The sequence below is a fragment of the Ranitomeya variabilis genome, chromosome 3, assembly GCF_051348905.1.
Source record: "Ranitomeya variabilis isolate aRanVar5 chromosome 3, aRanVar5.hap1, whole genome shotgun sequence".
NCBI lineage: Eukaryota > Metazoa > Chordata > Amphibia > Anura > Dendrobatidae > Ranitomeya > Ranitomeya variabilis.
This window is the reverse complement of record NC_135234.1, coordinates 371977429-371997150: the sequence shown is the minus strand read 5'-3', so window position 1 is coordinate 371997150 and position 19722 is coordinate 371977429. Positions and strand designations below refer to the sequence as shown.

General features: G+C 45.3%; 1 protein-coding gene across 1 annotated transcript; it reads left to right on the top strand.

Moving 5' to 3' along the window:
* Positions 1-220: 220 nt before the first annotated feature.
* On the top strand, positions 221-18756 carry UTP11 (UTP11 small subunit processome component). Its single transcript, XM_077295939.1, has 8 exons — positions 221-535; positions 649-710; positions 1412-1514; positions 2855-2968; positions 10853-10946; positions 12053-12183; positions 18335-18445; positions 18556-18756. The coding sequence occupies exons 1-8, from the start codon at positions 473-475 to the stop codon at positions 18637-18639; spliced, it is 762 nt and encodes a 253-aa protein (XP_077152054.1). The 5' UTR covers positions 221-472; the 3' UTR covers positions 18640-18756.
* Positions 18757-19722: the final 966 nt, after the last annotated feature.

Below are 19722 nucleotides of genomic sequence, written 5' to 3'. Positions count from 1 at the left end.
ATAGGTTAATGGCACTGACTGGCTATGGGGGCACTCACACTAGCACAGGCTGTAGGCCATTACTAGCGGTCACACTCTGCACCTGGCTGTGTTTATCAGGACAGTCTCTGTCTGGCCCTGCTTTTCCATAGACCCCGGCCCTGGATGTAGTTATGGTTGGCTGGGTGTGCGCCATTTCTCTCTAAACACTATTTTTACAAGTCGGCCATCCCCATCAGCTGACCCTAGCCGGCCGGGCACACCACACAATGTGCCTACAGAGGGAATCCCTGCGTCTGGACATGCAGAGCTACTAGCGCCACCTGCTGGCCGTTCACCATGAGTGTACCTGTACACCACAGTATGGAACGCAACGCGCTGCGTGTGACAAGACGCAGAGAACGAACGTCACCGAGCGCGCCGGAAGTGCTGACCAGCGTGGACTCCGTGTTGGCTGCTGAGCTCTTGTTGTGAACTGACGCCGGTGGCCAAGATGTCCGCAGCTTTTAGGAAAGCGTTGAAGTCCCGGCAAAAGAACCATCATGAGAGGTCACAGGTGAGGGAGCGCTCAGAGAGCGGCCGCCATGGAAGCTCCTCACTGCGGCAGGCTTATCCACGGACACGTGCTAATGCAAACTATAGTAATGATGCCTCTGTCTTTTTGTCCAGCTTGGCTTCCGTAAAAACCTAGGGCTTCTGGAGAAGAAAAAGGACTACAAGCTCCGTGCTGAGTAAGTACATACTGATTGTGTGTGTGTGTGTGTGTGTGTGTTGTGTGTGTGTATATATATATATATATATATATATATATCACAAGAATATAGCAGCACTCTGAGCGCTGCCTGTAACTGACATCTTTACAAGAATGCGTGGGAAATCTGAGTATTGCTTGGCATGCAGAAGTCATAAACCTCCCTCTCTGAATCTGTGATTTCTGCTGTTTCCTGCTGAATATGTGTAGTTTTATAGCTTTCATCTTGCCTACACGTCTACTATATAGCCCTTGTTAGGGCTCGCTCACCAGACAGAAAAAATTGGACAAGTGCAATCCAATAAATCAGATTGCACTCAGCTCAGTGTTGTTCTATGGGGCATGCTAATTCGGCTGCGAGAATCAGAACTCAGGCTCCCATACAAGTATATGAGTGCGAGTGAAACATCGCACTTGGATATCACCTGAGTGCAGTGAGATTCCCTCAGATGCCAGCAATGGAGGAGATGGAGAAATTATTTTCTCTGTTTCCCTCGCACCGGTGATCCATTTCTCTTGTGTGAGAGGATCGGAGCACTGACACTCGGATCACGCTCGCAGCAGAGCACGAGCCGAGAGTCATTAGCATATTGTATCCAGTGCTATGCGCTAGTGTGATTCCGGCCTAATGGTCAATGTTGCCAAGTTTGTTTTGATGCTATAATTTTTATTTACTTCCAGTGACTATCATAAGAAAAGAAAAACACTTGATGCCTTGCGGAAGAAAGCCCTTGAAAAGAATCCCGATGAATTCTACTTTAAAATGATCTCAAATAAACTCCAGGTAACTACCGATATCTGATTGCTTTTCCTTTTGGCTCTAGATTTAGAAATATTTGTTAAAGCTGAAGAGGCAATTTATCAGGACACTTAGCCGAAATTCCCCGAACCTAACTGATGATTAAAAGGAATCTGTCTCTAGATTAATGCTGTCCTGTGTGAGGGCAGCATAAAGTAATGACAGAGACCCCGCATTCAGTATGGTTTCACAGACTAGGTGTATTCTTCTTGCTATAGTTTGTACACAATCACACTATTAGCAGTGGAAGCCTAGCGATGAAACCTGAGCATTAAAGGGGTATCTTTGAGGATGTTTTAACCTATTGAAGTAGTAGTATGACTGTATATGTGCTTGTCCAGACAAAAATCCCACTTTTATGCTGGCTTTATTAGCAAATAACAAGCTAAACTCTTAAGGTACCGTCACATTTAGCGACGCTGCAGCGATCTAGACAACCATCCCGATCGCTGCAGCGTCGCTGTGTGGTCGCTGAAGAGCTGTCACACAGACGGCTCTCCAGCGACCAACTATGCCGAAGTCCCCGGGTAACCAGGGTAAACATCGGGTTACTAAGCGCAGGGCCGCGCTTAGTAACCTGATGTTTACCCTGGTTACCAGTGTAAATGTAAAAAAAACCAAACACTACATACTTACATTCCGGTGTCTGTCCCCCGGCGCTGTGCTTCTCTGCACTGTGTAAGTTCCAGCCGGAAAGCACAGCGGTGACGTCACCGCTGTGCTCTGCTTTCCGGCCGGCGCTTACACAGTGCAGAGAAGCACAGCGCCGGGGGACAGACACCGGAATGTAAGTATGTAATGTTTTTTTTTTTTACGTTTACGCTGGTAACCAGGGTAAACATCGGGTTACTAAGCGCGGCCCTGCGCTTAGTAACCCGATGTTTACCCTGGTTGCCAGTGAAGACATCGCTGAATCGGCGTCACACACGCCGATTCAGCGATGTCTACGGGAGATCCAGCGATTAAATAAAGTTCTGGCCTTTCTGCTCCGACCAACGATGGCACAGCAGGATCCTGATCGCTGCTGCCTGTCAAACTCAACGATATCGCTAGCCAGGGCGCTGCAACGTCACGGATCGCTAGCGATATCGTTCAGTGTGAAGGTACCTTTACTGGAACGTATCTCACACCGGAAGGAAGACTTCTCCGCTGCACCGTGTGATTGGCTGCCACAGTCAGAAAATTTCAGCGGCGTGTCTTTGGTGATGCGCTTCTAGCTCATTATTTGAGAAATATCACTGATGCTCTTAATTATTGCATTCATATTGCCAGGCATCCTGTTCCTTAAATACATAGTGTACTTATTCTCTGCTCTGTTTCGGAAGGATGGGGTCCACGTGATAAAGCAGAAGCCTGAAGAAGTCACAGATGAGCAGCTTAAGATAATGAGGACACAAGACATCAAATATGTGGAGATGAAGAGGGTAGCAGAGGCTAAGGTGAGCTGCATCTTGTCACTGATTAGGTTGGTTCTCGGCATATACTAATATGTGGTACGTAATAATGAAATGTACTTGAAGGAAACCTTTTTGTGGACAGTTTATTTTACTCTGATGTGTGTATTTTTGGCAAAAAAAAAAAAATCATATTTGCAGTTGGGTTTTGTTAAATTTTTTTTTCCCCACCATGTTGCTGGTTGCAGAATGAAGTAACTTTAGCTATGTCAGTAAGAGGGTTCTGATGGAGAATTTGTAACTTTCTTTTTCATATTGGCTCCTCTGATAATTACCACAAAGTTCAGGCCAACTTTCATGTAGTCATAAATTAGTATAGAGGTACACAGAGAAAAAAATTACAAAATCCACATTGATAGAGACCCCACATTCAATAGGATTTCACATAAGTGTCTGTGTTTTGCTATAGTTTTCATACAATCACACTATGAGTAGTGGAAGCCTAGCGCTGAAACCTGAGTATATTAACCCTTTCATGACATGCACCATACATGTACGGCGCATGTCGTGTCTCCCCTTTTGATGTGGGGGAGACTTTGATGTGGGCAAGACTTCGGCACTATCTTCAATGGAGCACGGTGACCTGCTCCACTGCACAGGCGCCAGATTCCCAGCCCCGCAGTGTGTATACATCATCATACACTGCGGAGCCGGATCTGGGGCCTCGGCTACATGAAGGCTCCGGTGACGTCACGACAAAGAGAGGAGGTGGCGCACGGAGGAGAGAGGGGAATGATGGACGGCTGCAAGGTGGTTGAGTCAGGGGGAGAAAACATACCTCCCTGACTCAATAGAGGTATGGCGGGAAATTCATTAAAGTGATTATTTCAGCGCTCCTAGGAATAATAGACATAAGAGCTACCTTCACAGAATGCAGCCTTAGTGCTGCTGAAGGTGGCTATTTTACTTTAATAGGCCCCGGGGGGGGGGGGGGGGTGACAGGTTCCCTTTAATGCTGTGGACTCTGGGGAAAATGGCATTGCCCCACTTCTGCCTCCGCTGCTGCCAAAAGATTCCTGGACCCCGGTCCACTGCAGCTACTTTTCGGGTTATAAGATACACCCCCATTCTTCCCTTCACCATGACAGCACCGTACGTGAGAGATTGTATCCGCCCCCAGGAACAGGAAACCTGCAGCAGAGATAAAAGAATGGGGCGGCACCTCTCTCCTCAGTTTTGGTTTCCTGTTCCTGCAGGTGGATGCCTGCGGCAGAGCTCTTACCTCCGGAGGGATCTCCCTCTGATGATTGCCAGTCCGGAGGCTGAGGTCCGCGGTGGGGGCAGCCGTACTCAGCGGCATCTCATACGGTGCTGTCAGGGCGAAGGGCTGCGGAGTTCCGCGCCTCATCCCCCCCGCTGGACTCCCCGGCGTCCGCTCTGGGCAGGAGGATGGTCCGGGGGAAAAGGGGCGTGTCCTTCACTGACGCTGGCGCCGAAGTGTAAGGTCATGACTTCCGGTCGCACGGGAGTGACGTCACACGCCGAGGGAGCCGGTGTGCTGTACTCTTCCGGGCGGAAGTTGTTCCAGAGGCGCGCACACCGCTCCTGCCATATAACAGGGGCAAAGTAAATGCAGACTGCCTGCTAAAATGGCTGAGCCAGCGACGGATCCTGACACACCGACTGTGCCTGCACCCAAGATGAGTGAAGAGGCACAAGCTACCGGGGTACCCAGGGTCCTGGAGGGGTGAGTGCCTTTGTAAGGCGAATCTCACATTCTGATGTCCTGTACACTATGTGTCTTTTAGGGAAGGAAAGCCACCTCCAAACAGAAGAATAGGGTCTGTGCACTATGCAAAGAAACACTCCCTAGACTGTACAGCAGAAAATACAACTGTTCCAACTAGGACGGCCCATTTCACTGCGGAAAGCAATGTCGCTCTTAGGTGTTCTAACGGCAACAATTCTAGCGACCCGGTGGGCACAAAGCCACACACGAGAATTACAATGGCAGATACTAACCGAACAAACGAAGAATCCATACAACCTGAATCGGAAAATCCTTCTATCTCCAAGAGTTCAAGACTCACTAGAATGGTGGCTGAGAACAGAAAATTTAAGCAACGCAGTGCCTTGGTCAGTGCAGAATCCAGTAGTCCTAACTACCGATGCGAGCCCATGCGGGTGGGGAGCACACCTGGAGGGTCAGGTCCTACAGGGTCAATGGAGGGCCTCAATGAGAGCAGCATCTTCCAATCTAAAAGAACTGTCGGCGGTGAGGCAAGCACTTCTTCATATAGGAGAGAAGATACGAGGAAGACATGTGGTGGTGTTGTCCGACAACAACACAACGATAGCCTATATAAATCGACAAGGGGGCACAAGATCAGCATCCCTTATGGCAGAGGCCAAAGAGCTGTTCATATGGGCCGAGAACAACCTTCTTTCCTTAGCGGGAACATACTTAAAAGGGTCAGAGAATCAGATAGCCGATTTCTTAAGCCGTCACATATTGCATCAAGGAGAGTGGTCCCTGAACCAGGGAATATTTTGGAAAATCTGTGCCAGCTGGGGCGTTCCAGAAATAGACTTGTTCGCCACAAAAGAAAATCGGAAGGTGAGGAAGTTCTGTTCTCTGAACCCAAGAGAACACCCAGAGGGAGTGGATGCGTTTCTGTACCGATGGAACTTTCATCTAGCGTACGCGTTTCCCCCGATACCGTTAATCCTGACATTCCTCAAGAAAATTCGGGAAGACAAGGCACGAGTAATCATAGCTCCCTTTTGGCCAAAAAGGGCATGGTTCACGTGGCTCAGACGCATGTCTATCTCGGACCCGTGGATCTTTCCGGATACCCCAGATCTCCTACACCAGGGACCAGTTCAACACCCTCAAGTACACAGGCTACATCTCACCGCCTGGAACTTGAGAGGGGGCTCCTATTAGCAAAAGGATTCTCGAACCCTTTGGTGACCACGATGCTCGCTAGCAGGAAAAAGGTCACTTCAGAAAAATACCAGAAAGTTTGGCAGAAATTCCTGGAATTCTTGGGGCAACAATTGTCTGAGATGAGCCAAGAAATTCCGGTAAAAAATTCTAGAATTTCTTCAAAAAGGGTTAGAAAGGGGGCTATCTACTAGCACCTTAAAGGTGCAAGTCTCCGCCCTGGGTGCGCTGTTTGATCAAAAAATTGCTGACCACCCTTGGGTCTATAGGTTAATCCGAGCCTCCTTTGCATCCAGACCCTCAAAATAACTACCTAAGCTAGCTCCCTGGGATCTAAATTTAGTTTTAAATGCCCTAACAGTTTCCCCCTTTGAGCCTCTCGCATCCATTTCAATAAAGGCCTTAACCCTGAAAACGGTCCTCCTGGTTGCCTTGACTTCAGCTCGATGTACCTGCGAGCTGCAAGCTATTTCGGTAAACCCCCATTACAAGTGATTATTAAAACCGACCTGGCCTTCCTTCCAAAGGTCAACTCAAAATTCCGTAGAGACCAGGAAATAATTTTGCCCTCATTTTTGCCCTCAACCAAAATCCCAGGGAGAACAAACTTTCCATTGTCTTGATGTTAGATGCTGCCTGCTTCAATACATAGAAGCCACAAAATCTTGGCGTCGGTCATTGGCCCTTTTTGTCTCCTTCCAGGGGACAAACGGAAAAAAAGGCCTCAAAGGCAACTATTGCACGGTGGTTGCGTACGGCTATTTCACTTTCATATTCCTCCTCTGGGCAAGTTCCTCCACAGGGTGTTACGGCTCACTCCACGCGTGCTATCGCCACATCCTGGGCAGAAAGGGCAAACGCTTCGGTGGAACAGATTTGTAGAGCGGCGGCATGGTCTTCACCTTCCACCTTCTTCTGACATTATAGGCTAGACTTAGGTCTGTCAAACCTTTCTTTTGGAAGAAAAGTACTATCTGCTGTTGTCCCACCCTAGGAGTCTTTCTATTTCTTCCTCTCACGTACAGTGCTGTCATGGTGAAGGGGAAAAAACTATAATTACTTACCGGTAATTTGATTTTCCAGAACCATGACAGCACCGCAATAATTCCCATACATATATATGTATGTATAAAAAGGGATATACATATATAGAAACTATTAAGGAGCTATACAAAATGAATGTGATATACGAGTGTGTACTAACAAGGCGGTCATCTTCCATACTCTGAAACAAACTGAGGAGAGAGGTGCCGCCCCATTCTTTTATTTCTGCTGCAGGTTTCCTGTTCCTGGGGGCGGATGCCATCTCTCATGTACGGTGCTGTCATGGTTCTGGAAAATCAAATTACCGGTAAGTAATTATCTTTTTTCCCAAACATTTTTTGGGAAAAAAGTGTCTTATACGAAAAATGTGGTAATTACTTTTCTTCACTGTCCAATGGTATAAAATTCGATGACACAGCTGTGGTATCAATATGATCATTGTACCCCTAGATTAATTCATTGAGAGGTGTAGCTTGTAAAATGGGGTCACTTAAGGGAGTTTCTGCTGGTCTGGCACCTCAGGGTCTCATCCAGTGGGTCTTGACAACAGCAAACCATAACAGTAAAATCTGCACTATAATATGGTGCTCCATCCCTTCTGAGCTTTGCACTGTGTCTTTTAAAAGTAGTAGGGTATTGGCTCAATCAGGGGAAATTTTTACAACAAACTGAGGTCCATTTTTTTCTATTAGCCCTTAAAAAAATTAACAATTTGTGGCTAATACAGAATTAAAGTAGTAAAATGTAGTTATTCTTTCTTCACCACACAATGGGATAAATGTCTGTGAGGCACAGATGGGGTTAATATGATCACTGCACCCAAAGATGATTTCATTGGGGAGTGTAATTTGTAAAATGAGGACAAATATGGGAGGTTTCTGCTGTTCTGGCACCTCAGGGGTCCTACAGTGGGAGTGGCTCCTGATAAGGCTGTCAGTTAAACACTGACAGGCTAGGTAATGTGCTACAGTGTATTGTCAATGCAATCACACCAGTCAGTAAAGAGACCAAGTGTTAAAGGGTCAGCAGAGTTTTGCTGTGTAATCTGAGGACAGCATGACGTAAGGGTTAAAACACAGAATTCACAGATCAGGCTGTTTGCTGTTGTTTACTTAAGGCCCCGTCTCACACAGCGACGCTGCAGCGATACAGACAACGATGCTGATCGCTGCAGCGTCGCTGTTTTGTCGCTGTGTGGTCGCTGGGGAGCTGTCACACAGACCGCTCTCTCCAGCGACCAACGATCAGGGGAACGACTTCGGCATCGTTGAAACTGTCATCAACGATGCCGAAGTCCCCCTGCAGCACCCGGTAACCAGGGTAAACATCGGGTTACTAAGCGCAGGGCCGCGCTTAGTAACCCGATGTTTACCCTGGTTACCAAAAAAAACAAACAGTACATACTCGCCTTTCGGTGTCCAGGTCCCTTGCCGTCTGCTTCCTGCTCTGACAGTGCCGCTGTACACTGAGAGCAGAGCGCAGCGGTGATGTCACTGCTGTGATCTGGTCTCACTTTCCGGCCGGCAGTCAGAGCAGGAAGCGGACGGCAAGGGACCTGGACACCGAAAGGCGAGTATGTACTGTTTGTTTTTTTGGTAACCAGGGTAAACATCGGGTTACTAAGCGCGGCCCTGCGCTTAGTAACCCGATGTTTACCCTGGTTACCAGTGAAGACATCGCTGGATCGGTGTCACACACACCGATTCAGCGATGTCAGCGGGGCCTCAACGACCAAAAAAAGGTCCAGGCCATTCCGACACGACCAGCGATCTCACAGCAGGGGCCTGATCGCTGGTACGTGTCACACATAGCAAAACTTGTGACTCAGCAGCGATCTCGCTAGCGATCTCGCTATGTGAGACGGGGCCTTTAGACTGAAGGTTTAATCACCTGAAGATCTTTGCTGTAACTAGCAGGCACGTCTGACTCCGCCCCTTCTGTGATAAACAGCTCACCGTCTATAGAGTATGTACACGGAGAGCCTAGCGGGTTTAGCTTTCTCAGCTCTGCTTCATTGTAATTCTATAAGCTCTGATTGTGTCAGAATGACTGTACCCAGTAAACTAAGGTCTCTTTGTCCACATCTTGCTTTCTCTCAGATGAGGTAGCAAAAACCTGCTGAGAGATTCCCTTTAAGTGTTTAAAAATGATAATAAAACACAATCCCATCAATGTTTTTTGAGGGGGAACAAAAACACTTCAGCCCCTCCCCGCAAAGAGAGACATTCGATATTGCTTTGTTTGTAATGATCTGTGCTAAAGTTTTGCTACAAAGTAGCATTGCCTAAACAATCTATATATTTGGTATTGCCATGAGCATATCAACCCACAATGTAAAGATAACATGACCATTATACGTTTAAAAAAAAAAAAAAAAAAAAAAGACCCTTGTCCGAGTGGTTTTAATATGCTAGATCTTTAATTGTTTATATAAGAAACGCCTTTGAGTTCTCTGGAGCTGTGTCCATCTTGGCTTCTTTAGCTGGAGTTGTAAAGGAGCATTGCATAGAAAGTCTCAAAGTTTATGGAACTGCACTTTTTTTTTTTTTATTGATTCTCAGACTGCTGCAATTAGAGATTTGTTTTCTACAAGATCTGTAAGGTGGTTTGTGTGTGTGTTTTTATTGTATCCTCCCTTTTCCGTTATGGATAATTTTGTTCATTTCAAGCCTTATTAGCCACTAAGTCTTAGTAAAATGTGGTCTCAACTAATTGTCTCAGGGTATGTGCACACGTCCGGATTTCTTGCAGAAATTTCCTGAAGAAAACCGGAAATTTTCTGCAAGAAATCCGCATTTTTTTTTTGCGTTTTTTTTCTGTTTTTTTTCGCGGTTTTTTTAGCATTCTGCAAGCGTAATTGGCTTGCAGAATGCTAAAGTTTTCCAAGCGATCTGTAGCATCGCTTGGAAAACTGACTGACAAGTTGGTCACACTTGTCAAACATACTGTTTGACAAGTGTGACCAACTTTTTACTATAGATGCAGCTTATGCAGCATCTATAGTAAAAGATAGAATGTTTAAAAATAATAAAAAAAAATAAAAAATGGTTATACTCACCCTCTGCAGACAGCCGATCTCAGCGGCGTCCGTTCCTATAGATGCCGGTGTGGTTCAGGACCTTCGATGACGTCGCGGCTTGTGATTGGTCGCGTGAGTCACATGAGCGGTCACGCGACCAATCACAAGACAGCGACGTCGTCACAGGTCCTGAACCACACCGGCATCTATAGGAACGGAAGAGAAAGCATGCACCGGAGAGGCGGGAACACTTCGGGGGCCATCAGAGGGTGAGTATATCACTATTTTTTATTTTAATTCTTTTTTTTTTTTACCAATTATATGGTGCCCAGTCCGTGGAGGAGAGTCTCCTCTCCTCCACCCTGGGTACCAACCGCACATAATCTGCTTACTTCCCGCATGGTGGGCATAGCCCTGTGCGGGAAGTAAGCAGATCAATGCACTCCTAGGTGTGCGGAATCCCCGCAATTCCGCATTTTTAATGAACATGTTGCTTTTTTTTCCGCGATGCATTTTTTTCCACGAAAAAATCGCAACATTTGCACAAAAAATGCGGAATACCCTGTAAATAATAGGAGGCATATGATAGCGTTTTTTTCGCGTTTTTATCACGTTTTTATAGCGAAAAAACGCGAAAAAAACGCGAAAAATCCTGAACGTGTGCACATGGCCTTACCCTTTTTGCTAAGTAGTGAAAACTCTGCTCATATTGATTTAGTGATCCAGACTAAGTGGTTAATGTGACGTAATTATTCCTAACACCACTTTTACACCAGTGACCGCTCACTGGATGTTTGCATCAGAATGAACTACATCTACACAAATACCCTAGTTAAAATCTTGCCTACATGCTGATGAACACTGTATTTTGTGACATGAATACATCTAATACTCCAAGTTTGATGTTTCATCTTTACAGAAAATTGAACGCCTTAAAGCAGAACTTCATCTACTAGACGCTGAAGAAAAGCCTAAGAATACACATACTTTCTTCTGTGATTCCAAGAGAGAAGGCAAGTGATGCCATTTGATCACTCATCACACTATTGCTATATAGTGAAATGCTTATACTAGTTTGAGTAAGAATCATTCTGATGGTAATACAGGAGGCGCTTGTTCTGCTCTATTGTTCATTTTACTTCCTACCTCCAAAAAAAAGGTCTGGTTCTGTATGGCACTGTAGGCTTGCTTAGGGATGAGGGAAAGGGTTGGTGAGCTTTTAGTAGTACTTAAAGGAATATTCCCATCTCCAAGATCCTATCCCTATACAGAATAGGTCTAATAATATTAATAAATACTTCCATTTAGAAATGTAGTCTAGATTTCCTGATTCGCTATGTCTCTTTCCTTGCTTGCTACTGTTACAACATTACATGTGACTTTACAATGACGGCAGCCACATGCTGCATGTGGCTGCCGTCATTGTAGACTTTAGCCCACTGTGATGATAAACGTGCCACCCTGACACGGCCTGCAAGACCCACGACTAATAGCATGAATGTCATAATTTGCTGGTGAGGAAAGGGGTCTGTGGATGCCGGCGTTGCCCGCATACTCCACCAAAATAATACCGAGGAAAGAGGAGACCTTAGTGAGCTCCTTCACCATTAGTCTATTTCTCAGCGAGTACATGTGAGTTGCAACGTCTCTTCTGAATTTCCAGTCAGTCCTCTGAAGCCAGGAAGCATACACTCGGCTACTCGAAATGAGTGTCACGCATGCTCGAGATTTTCATGAGCTGGTGCTGATGGAGGCTCATGCAAATGATCACGCCCACAGGGGCGTGATAACATGGAAAGAGGGCCAACTAGTCTGGGGGAAACTAACACCCCATCCATCAGGCAAATCCCTAATTAGCATAGGAAAAGCAAACCTTATAAATGCTTTTTTTAAAGCATTAAACTGAATAACATTATACAGGGCTGGGAAGGCAGGGAATCTAGTCATATGTATGTGAATGCTGCTGGCTTGGAGGGCATGTGGGACCTGACAGTTTCCCTTTAAATTCTTTTGGTTCTGTTTGGGAGGCAGTTAGTAATTTTGAGTTTACATTAAGTTTGAGGATTTGCTTTGGAAAGAATTATCTCCTTCTCTTAAATTTTTGTTTTGTTTCATCTAGTGCGCAACTTTGACTTGGCGGAACGATTGAACACCGCTCCAGAATTGCTTGACAGAGCGTATAACAGACCTACCTTGGAAACCTTACACAAGCAGACAGTAAAGGGTCCAACTAAATTAAATGAATTAAAAGTAAGACTTCTTTGCACAATACTATGTTTCTTCTTTTTGTACAGCTGTATTATTTTGATACTTTGTTGCAGTGTGTGTTTGCTTAATTTGACTTCATTATGCCTTATACATGCATGTTTTGATCTCTACCATTTCAGGGCTTTTTTGCATCCTGATTTCAGGTTTGCCTGATGCAGACTACATTTCCTACGATGCTCTGACTTTTTAGAGAATGTGGAGTCTTATTGCCTTTTCTTTTATCTAGTGGGATCCACGATAGATTAATAGATTAGTGAAATAGATCTGCTGTCCCGATGTATGTAGCAGAGTCTCAGCGTCTCCTGCGGAATGTGTACAGCAGAGTCTCTGTGTATCCTATGTCATGCATCTTTAACCTATTATATCACTGCTCTTATACAAAAGAAATAGGCACATTGTAAAAAAAAATCTGCTGTCCATAGCAACCAGTCTTGGTTAAACTTTTTTTTCACTCTCAAGTTAAAAAGTAAAAGCTGAGCTGTAATTGGTTCCTATGAACAGCAAAGGATTTTTCTTTTGGACGGTTTCCTGAATCTTCCCCTATGTTTTTATATACATAGGACCAAAAAAAGGAGGGCTGGATAAGGAGACAGTGACTACTTCTTGGTCACACAAAAGTGCATGACTAGACTGGTGGTCCTACTGAAGATCACATGATCCAGCTATCCGTAGTTAAAGAGTAGGGGGGATGTCTGGATGAATGTAAACTGGGATGAAACAAATTTTCTCGGTCTCCCATGACAGCACTACGGAGAGAGGGGATCCGCCCTTCAGGGACAGGAAACCTACAGATAAAAGGGCGGTACCTCTCCCTCGCATCAGTTGGTTTCCTGTCCCTGACAGGGAACCTCTCTTCGGACGGTACCTGCATGAAGACCGATGGACCGGGACCGGGCGGTCGAGTACCGGCAGCGAGGAGGCTCCTGCCGCGGCTTGTCCGGCTCCCGAAGCCGCCACCGCTGGGACCGAGGGGTCCTTCAGGGTGAGCGAGGGGAGAACGCCGCCGAATCAAATGAGGAGGGGCGCTGGATCACCGGAGCTCCTGCGCCGACAAGCGCACACTCCGGGTGCACAAAGATGGCCGCCGCTCCGGAAATGCGGCAGGACTTCCGGGTCATCGCGCGCGCATGCGCAGTAATATCTTCTCCCTGGGAGCGCAGGAACCGGAAGTGCGGCAGACGCCGGGGGATTGGCGCCGGTTTCAAAAAGGGAGATTGTGCGCACATGGGAGTCGCACTTTCTCCCTGTAACCATGGAGGACAGCGATCCACAGGAGCTGCAGCCAGGACAGCAGCGCCGCACAAAGAGCACCAGGAGTGGATCCAGCAGCCGTTCCACACGGCGTAGCAGATCAGCTACGAAAACTGATACTCCGTCTCAAGCGCCTTCCTTAACAGGCCCGCCCCCTCCAGAACCGGTACCTGCCTCCATATCCGAGTGGTGAGTGACCTTCGTGAATGTACATATTTTATAATGGGGCTCCCTCTTCTCCCTTACTAGGGTAAGAAGAGCCTGGAGAAAAGGAAAAATAGGGTCTGCCCTACCTGTGACAAAGCTTTACCAGTAACCTGGGAGAAAAAGCTTTGCAAGTCATGCATCCAGAGCTTACTATGTGAGGAGACCCCCGACTTCGCCTCTGAACTTAAAAATGTAATCAGGTCTGAGGTTCAGAATGCCCTTCTATCCTCCAAAAAAGAGGTGAAGAGGGTGAAGGAGTCGGTACATTCCCACTCGGCCCGATCGTCATCCGAAAATGCTGATTCGGACGATTCAAAATCCCCCCTATCCTCTTCTGAGGAAGAGTCTGGCCGACATTGCTTCCCACTAGAAGAAGTGGATTCCTTAGTGAGAGCAGTTAGGGCTACTATGGGGGTAGAGGAACCCAAACCCGACAAAACGGCCCAAGATGTGATGTTTGGAGGTCTGGGACAAAAAAAGAGAAGGACTTTTCCCCTAAATCCTAATGTCCAAACATTAATTAAAAGGGAATGGGAGAAACCAGATAGAAGAAATTCCTCGGTACCCTCCCTTAAAAGAAAATATCCCTTCGAGGATGAGGCTTCCTCTTTCTGGGATAAGGCACCAAAACTAGATGTTGCAGTGGCCAAAGCCTCGAAAAAATTTGCGCTGCCATTCGAGGACATGGGTACCCTCAAAGACCCATTAGATAAAAAAGCGGACACTTTCCTCAAGGGGGCATGGGAATCAGCTGGGGGTAGCCTGAGACCTGCAGTTGCAGCTACTTGCACCTCAAGATCCCTTATGGTGTGGATCGACCAGCTGGAAAGTCAGATTAAAGACGGGTTACCCAGAAAACAATTGCTGGATTCATTCCCTGCAATGAGAGCAGCAGCAGCGTTCCTGGCGGACTCCTCGGCGGACTCTGTACGCCTAACATCTAAGGCCGCTGCTCTTTCCAACGCTGCCAGAAGAACCTTGTGGCTAAAGAGCTGGCCGGGGGATCTACAAACAAAATTAAAATTATGTTCTATCCCATGTGAGGGAAATTTTTTATTCGGAGAAACCCTGGATGACATTCTCCAAAAGGCGGGAGATAAGAAGAAGGGGTTTCCAAATCTGGGTCCGACTCCATTTAAACAGTCTTTTCGGAGCCGAAGATTTTTTCGCTGTAGACCCCCCAGAGAGCAGAATAAGTGGGAAGAAGGAAGGAGAAGGGATAGGGGTTACCTCTTTGGCAACACCTCCCGTGATAAAAAGTTCTCCAAATGACATTTACCCTCCGGTGGGAGGAAGGCTGACATCATTCCTTCCCGCCTGGGAAAAAATTTCCAACAACATCTGGATCTTAAATATCATACGGTATGGTCTAAAAATAGATTTTGTCTCTTTCCCTCCCCGGAATTATGTAACAACAAAAACAAGATCTTCGGCTGCAGAACAAACTGCATTAGAGGAGGAAATTATGTCCCTACTACAAAAATCAGTGATTCGGGAAATATCTCCTCAGGAGATAGGGGAAGGTTTTTTCTCCCCTCTATTTTTAGTACCAAAGCCCGACGGGTCCTTTCGGACAATCATAAATCTAAAAAACCTAAACAGATACGTCGTAAATCACAAATTCAAAATGGAGACGATAAGGTCCACTATAAAGATTCTCTTCCCGAACTGCTACATGGTCGTAATAGATCTAACCGACGCATACTATCATGTGCCCATCCACAATCAATCCCAAAAATTCCTCCGGATGGCAGTCTCCATAAAGGGCCAAATAAGGTTTTTTCAATACAAAGCTCTTCCATTCGGGATTTCAATAGCCCCACGTATATTTACGAAAATAATAGCGGAAATGATGGCCCACGTGAGGGAACAAGATATACTAATAGTCCCTTACCTGGACGACTTTCTTATCGCAAGCAACTCAGCACAAAGTTGCAGAGAAAAGAGAGACCAAGTGATGACCATCCTGACAGACTTGGGATGGCTTATAAACCTAAAAAAATCGAAATTGGAACCCTGTCAAGTACAAGAGTTCCTAGGACTGACATTGGACTCTCGGGTCCAAGAATGCCGGCTTCCGGGTCCCAAAAAAGACAACATATTGTCCATGATAGCGCGAACGTTACACAATCCCTCAATGACTCTAAGGAGAGCAATGTCGCTTCTGGGCTCTCTGTCCTCATGCCTACCAGCGATACCCTTTGCGCAATTTCATACAAGAGAGCTTCAGTGGCACATCCTGGAATGGCAATTGTTACTAAAAAAAAAATTGGAAAGCCGGCTCACCCTAGATTCATCAGTTATTCATTCCCTTCTCTGGTGGGGAAAAGACCAAAACCTGTCAAAGGGAGTCCCTTGGGTACCAAACATCTCTCGGATAATAACAACCGATGCGAGCCCCAAAGGGTCGAGGGCCCACCTGGGGGACAACATAGCCCAGGGAAATTGGTCAGATCAAATACTATTGGCATCCTCAAACCAAAAAGAACTTTGGGCGGTATATCATGCTCTTCTTTTTTTCCTAGCCGATATTCAGGGACACCATGTCCGAGTTCTTTCGGACAACAAAGTGACTGTAGCCTATATAAACCACCAGGGGGGAACAAGGTCTCGTTCACTGATGAGTTCTTCAGCCAAAATTATCAAACTGGCGGAAGAAAACTTACTATCCCTCTCGGCACTACACATCCAGGGTTCAAACAACGAAAGGGCAGATTACCTGAGCCGGACTCAGTTAAAACAAGGCGAGTGGTCCCTAAACCAATCCATCTACAATCAGATCACAAAAATGTGGGGGACACCAACAATAGACCTGTTCGCCAATTGCAAAAACAAAAAAGTAGGCAAATTTTGTTCTCTAAGCCCAGAAGGGAATCCCCAGGCTCTGGTTGCTTTTCTGATTCCATGGACACACAAACTGACATACGCCTTTCCGCCAACCATTCTGATTCCAGCAGTCATTCGGAAAGTCAGAGAGGACAAAACAAAAATGATCCTGATTGCCCCATTCTGGCCAAAAAGAGCATGGTTTTCCTGGCTAAGGATACTATCGATATCAGACCCGTGGGTTCTACCGGATATGCCAGACCTTCTACATCAAGGTCCAATCTTCCACCCACAGGAGTCGAACCTCCATTTGACAGCCTGGTTTTTGAACGGGGACTATTAAGACAAAGAGGTTTCTCAGATAACTTAGTGGCTACACTCTTAAAAAGTAGAAAGCCCATCACCACTAAAATTTACGGGAAGACATGGAGGAAATTCCTATCTGTCTCCAAGGTAAAGATCCAGGACAGACCTTCAATTCCTAAAATTCTGGAGTTCCTACAAAAAGGTCTGGAGCAGGGGCTGGCAGTCAGTACCCTGAAGGTACAAATAGCAGCTTTAGGAGCCTTATATAACCAAAACATTGCTGCTAACCCATGGGTAATAAGATTTATTAAGGCGGTTACAAGATCAAAACCCTTAGTTATTCAAAAAACACCCTCATGGGACCTAAATTTAGTCCTTTCAGCATTAACGGGCCCTCCATTTGAACCTATACAGACGATTCCGATAAAAACATTATCACTCAAAACTATTCTCTTAGTTGCTTTAACATCTGCACGCAGGATAAGTGACATTCAAGCCCTTTCCTCTAATCCACCTTTCACTAAGATCTTGGATGATAGAGTCACTCTTAGACCCGACCCAGCCTATTTGCCGAAAATGGCATCAAAATTTCATAGGTCACAAGAAGTATCCCTGCCATCTTTCTGTCCAAACCCAAAAAACGAGAAAGAACTAAACTTCCATAATCTAGACGTTAGAAGATGCCTAGTCCAATACCTAGATTCCACCAGGGAGTATAGGAAGGAAGGCTCTTTGTTTATCTGTTTTCAGGGTCCCAGAAAAGGATTCCGGGCGTCCAAGGGGACCTTAGCCAGATGGATTAAGGAGGCAATAGCCTTGGCATATTCATCTTCGGGGAATATAATCCCGGATGGTATAAAAGCGCATTCCACAAGAGCAGTAGCTACCTCATGGGCTGAGAGGTCAGAGGTATCAATAGAGCAAATCTGTAAGGCGGCCACCTGGTCATCACCATCAACCTTTTTTAGGCACTATAGACTAAATCTAGCCTCTGTATCTGACTTAACCTTCGGACGAAGGGTCCTTGAGGCGGTGGTCCCTCCCTAAGCTTAATCTCTGCAATTCTCTCCGTAGTGCTGTCATGGGAGACCGAGAAAGTCATAGTTACTCACCGTTAACGGTGTTTCTCGGAGCCCATGACAGCACCTGCTTATTCCCTCCCATCACGAGTGCGGTGAGCACTTTTTCTAAAATATAATTTATATAATTTATATGATGTATATACTATAGTTTAGGCACGGGGTTCCTCTTTTAAGGAATGTTATAAATATAATGTTCTCTCTGTTGTAACTAACCTGGAGGTCCTCTGATGCTCTGTAAACCAACTGATGCGAGGGAGAGGTACCGCCCTTTTATCTGTAGGTTTCCTGTCCCTGAAGGGGGATCCCCTCTCTCCGTAGTGCTGTCATGGGCTCCGAGAAACACCGTTAACGGTGAGTAACTATGACTATCTAGTTGAAAATTGCAGGCGAATTATCTGTATTGCCCACAAAAATGCAGGTGCGCTACTTTAACCATGTGCTTTTTTTCCCCCTTATTATAGGCACTGGCTAAACAAAGGTGTCACCAGTATGAGATTTTAAATCAAAGAATAGAAAGAGAAAGGAAAATGTTTATCATCACTCAGAAAATACAGACGCGCAAAGATCTGATGGTGAGAAATCAGTCTGTTTCCATTGACCACTTGTGTCTAATTATTAAGAATTGCATGTGTCTGAGCCTCTGCGCCAATCATAGTGTTGATCTTTGTAACTTTTTTTTTAGGATAAGAGACAGAAGGTGAAAGTGAAAAAAGAAACCGTGAATTCTCCGGCAGTCTATAAATTCAAACAACAACGAAAGAGATAACGACCACCTTGTACCTGACGACTGTTCTGTTGAAATTGATTTACCTTTAATTCAATATCTTAATCATTTATTTGTTGTGTATACCTGATATTAAATGTCTATATGCATCTGATAAAATGTTGTCTTACTACTTTGGAACATCAAAGCTACCTTGGATTGCTGATAGGATGCATTCTCTGAGGCCCGTTATTGGCTGTTTATATTTGAATCCTAATTCATAGAACAGGATTTTACATTTTAGCTAATCATTGATTTCTTCACTAAGTTTCAGTGAAAAGAGTCCTCCCTCAAAACCGCTGATAACCTAAGGAATGGATGGATAAGTGTCTAATTGCTGGTGGTCCTAACACTTGGATTTTCACTGATCACAAGAACAGGGTTGTGTGACCTTTCACCTAATTTATATTAACAGACTATTCTACAATGTGCGTGTTCAGCAGGATGTAAGTCAAGCAAGTGATTGCGGGAAGAATAGAATGTAATTTTCTTTCAATAGCCGCACTTCAAGTTAGGCAGCCAAACATTCTAATAATGCAGATTGCGCCTATGGCAGTGGGAAAACGGCCTGTGTGCGCGTATGAACGGTCCCTTAATGAGAGCCTGTCAGCTTAACAAAAAAAAATTATATAATTATGTACAGCACTTGGACCAAAAGTAGTCATATGAACGACCCCTGCATGAGGGACTGTCGGCTTAAAGCAAAAAAAAAAAATGTATGTATATGTATTTTATTTACATATTACGGTGGGGAAAATAAGTATTTGATACACTGCCAGTTTTGCAAGTTCTCCTACCTACCAAGAATGTAGAGGTCTTTAATTTTTATCATAGATACTCTTCAACTGTGAGAGACAGAATCTCAAAAAATGTCCACAAAGTCACATTGTATGATTTTTACATAATTAGTTTACACTTTATTGTATGAAATAGGTATTTCGTACAATAGAAAAGCAGTACTTAATATGTGGTAATATTTGTAGTTCTTGACCAAGTTTGGACACTCTGCAGCAGGGATTTTGGCCACTGTTCCATACAAATCTTCTCCAGATCTTTCAGGTTTTGGGGCTATTTCAGCTCCCTCCA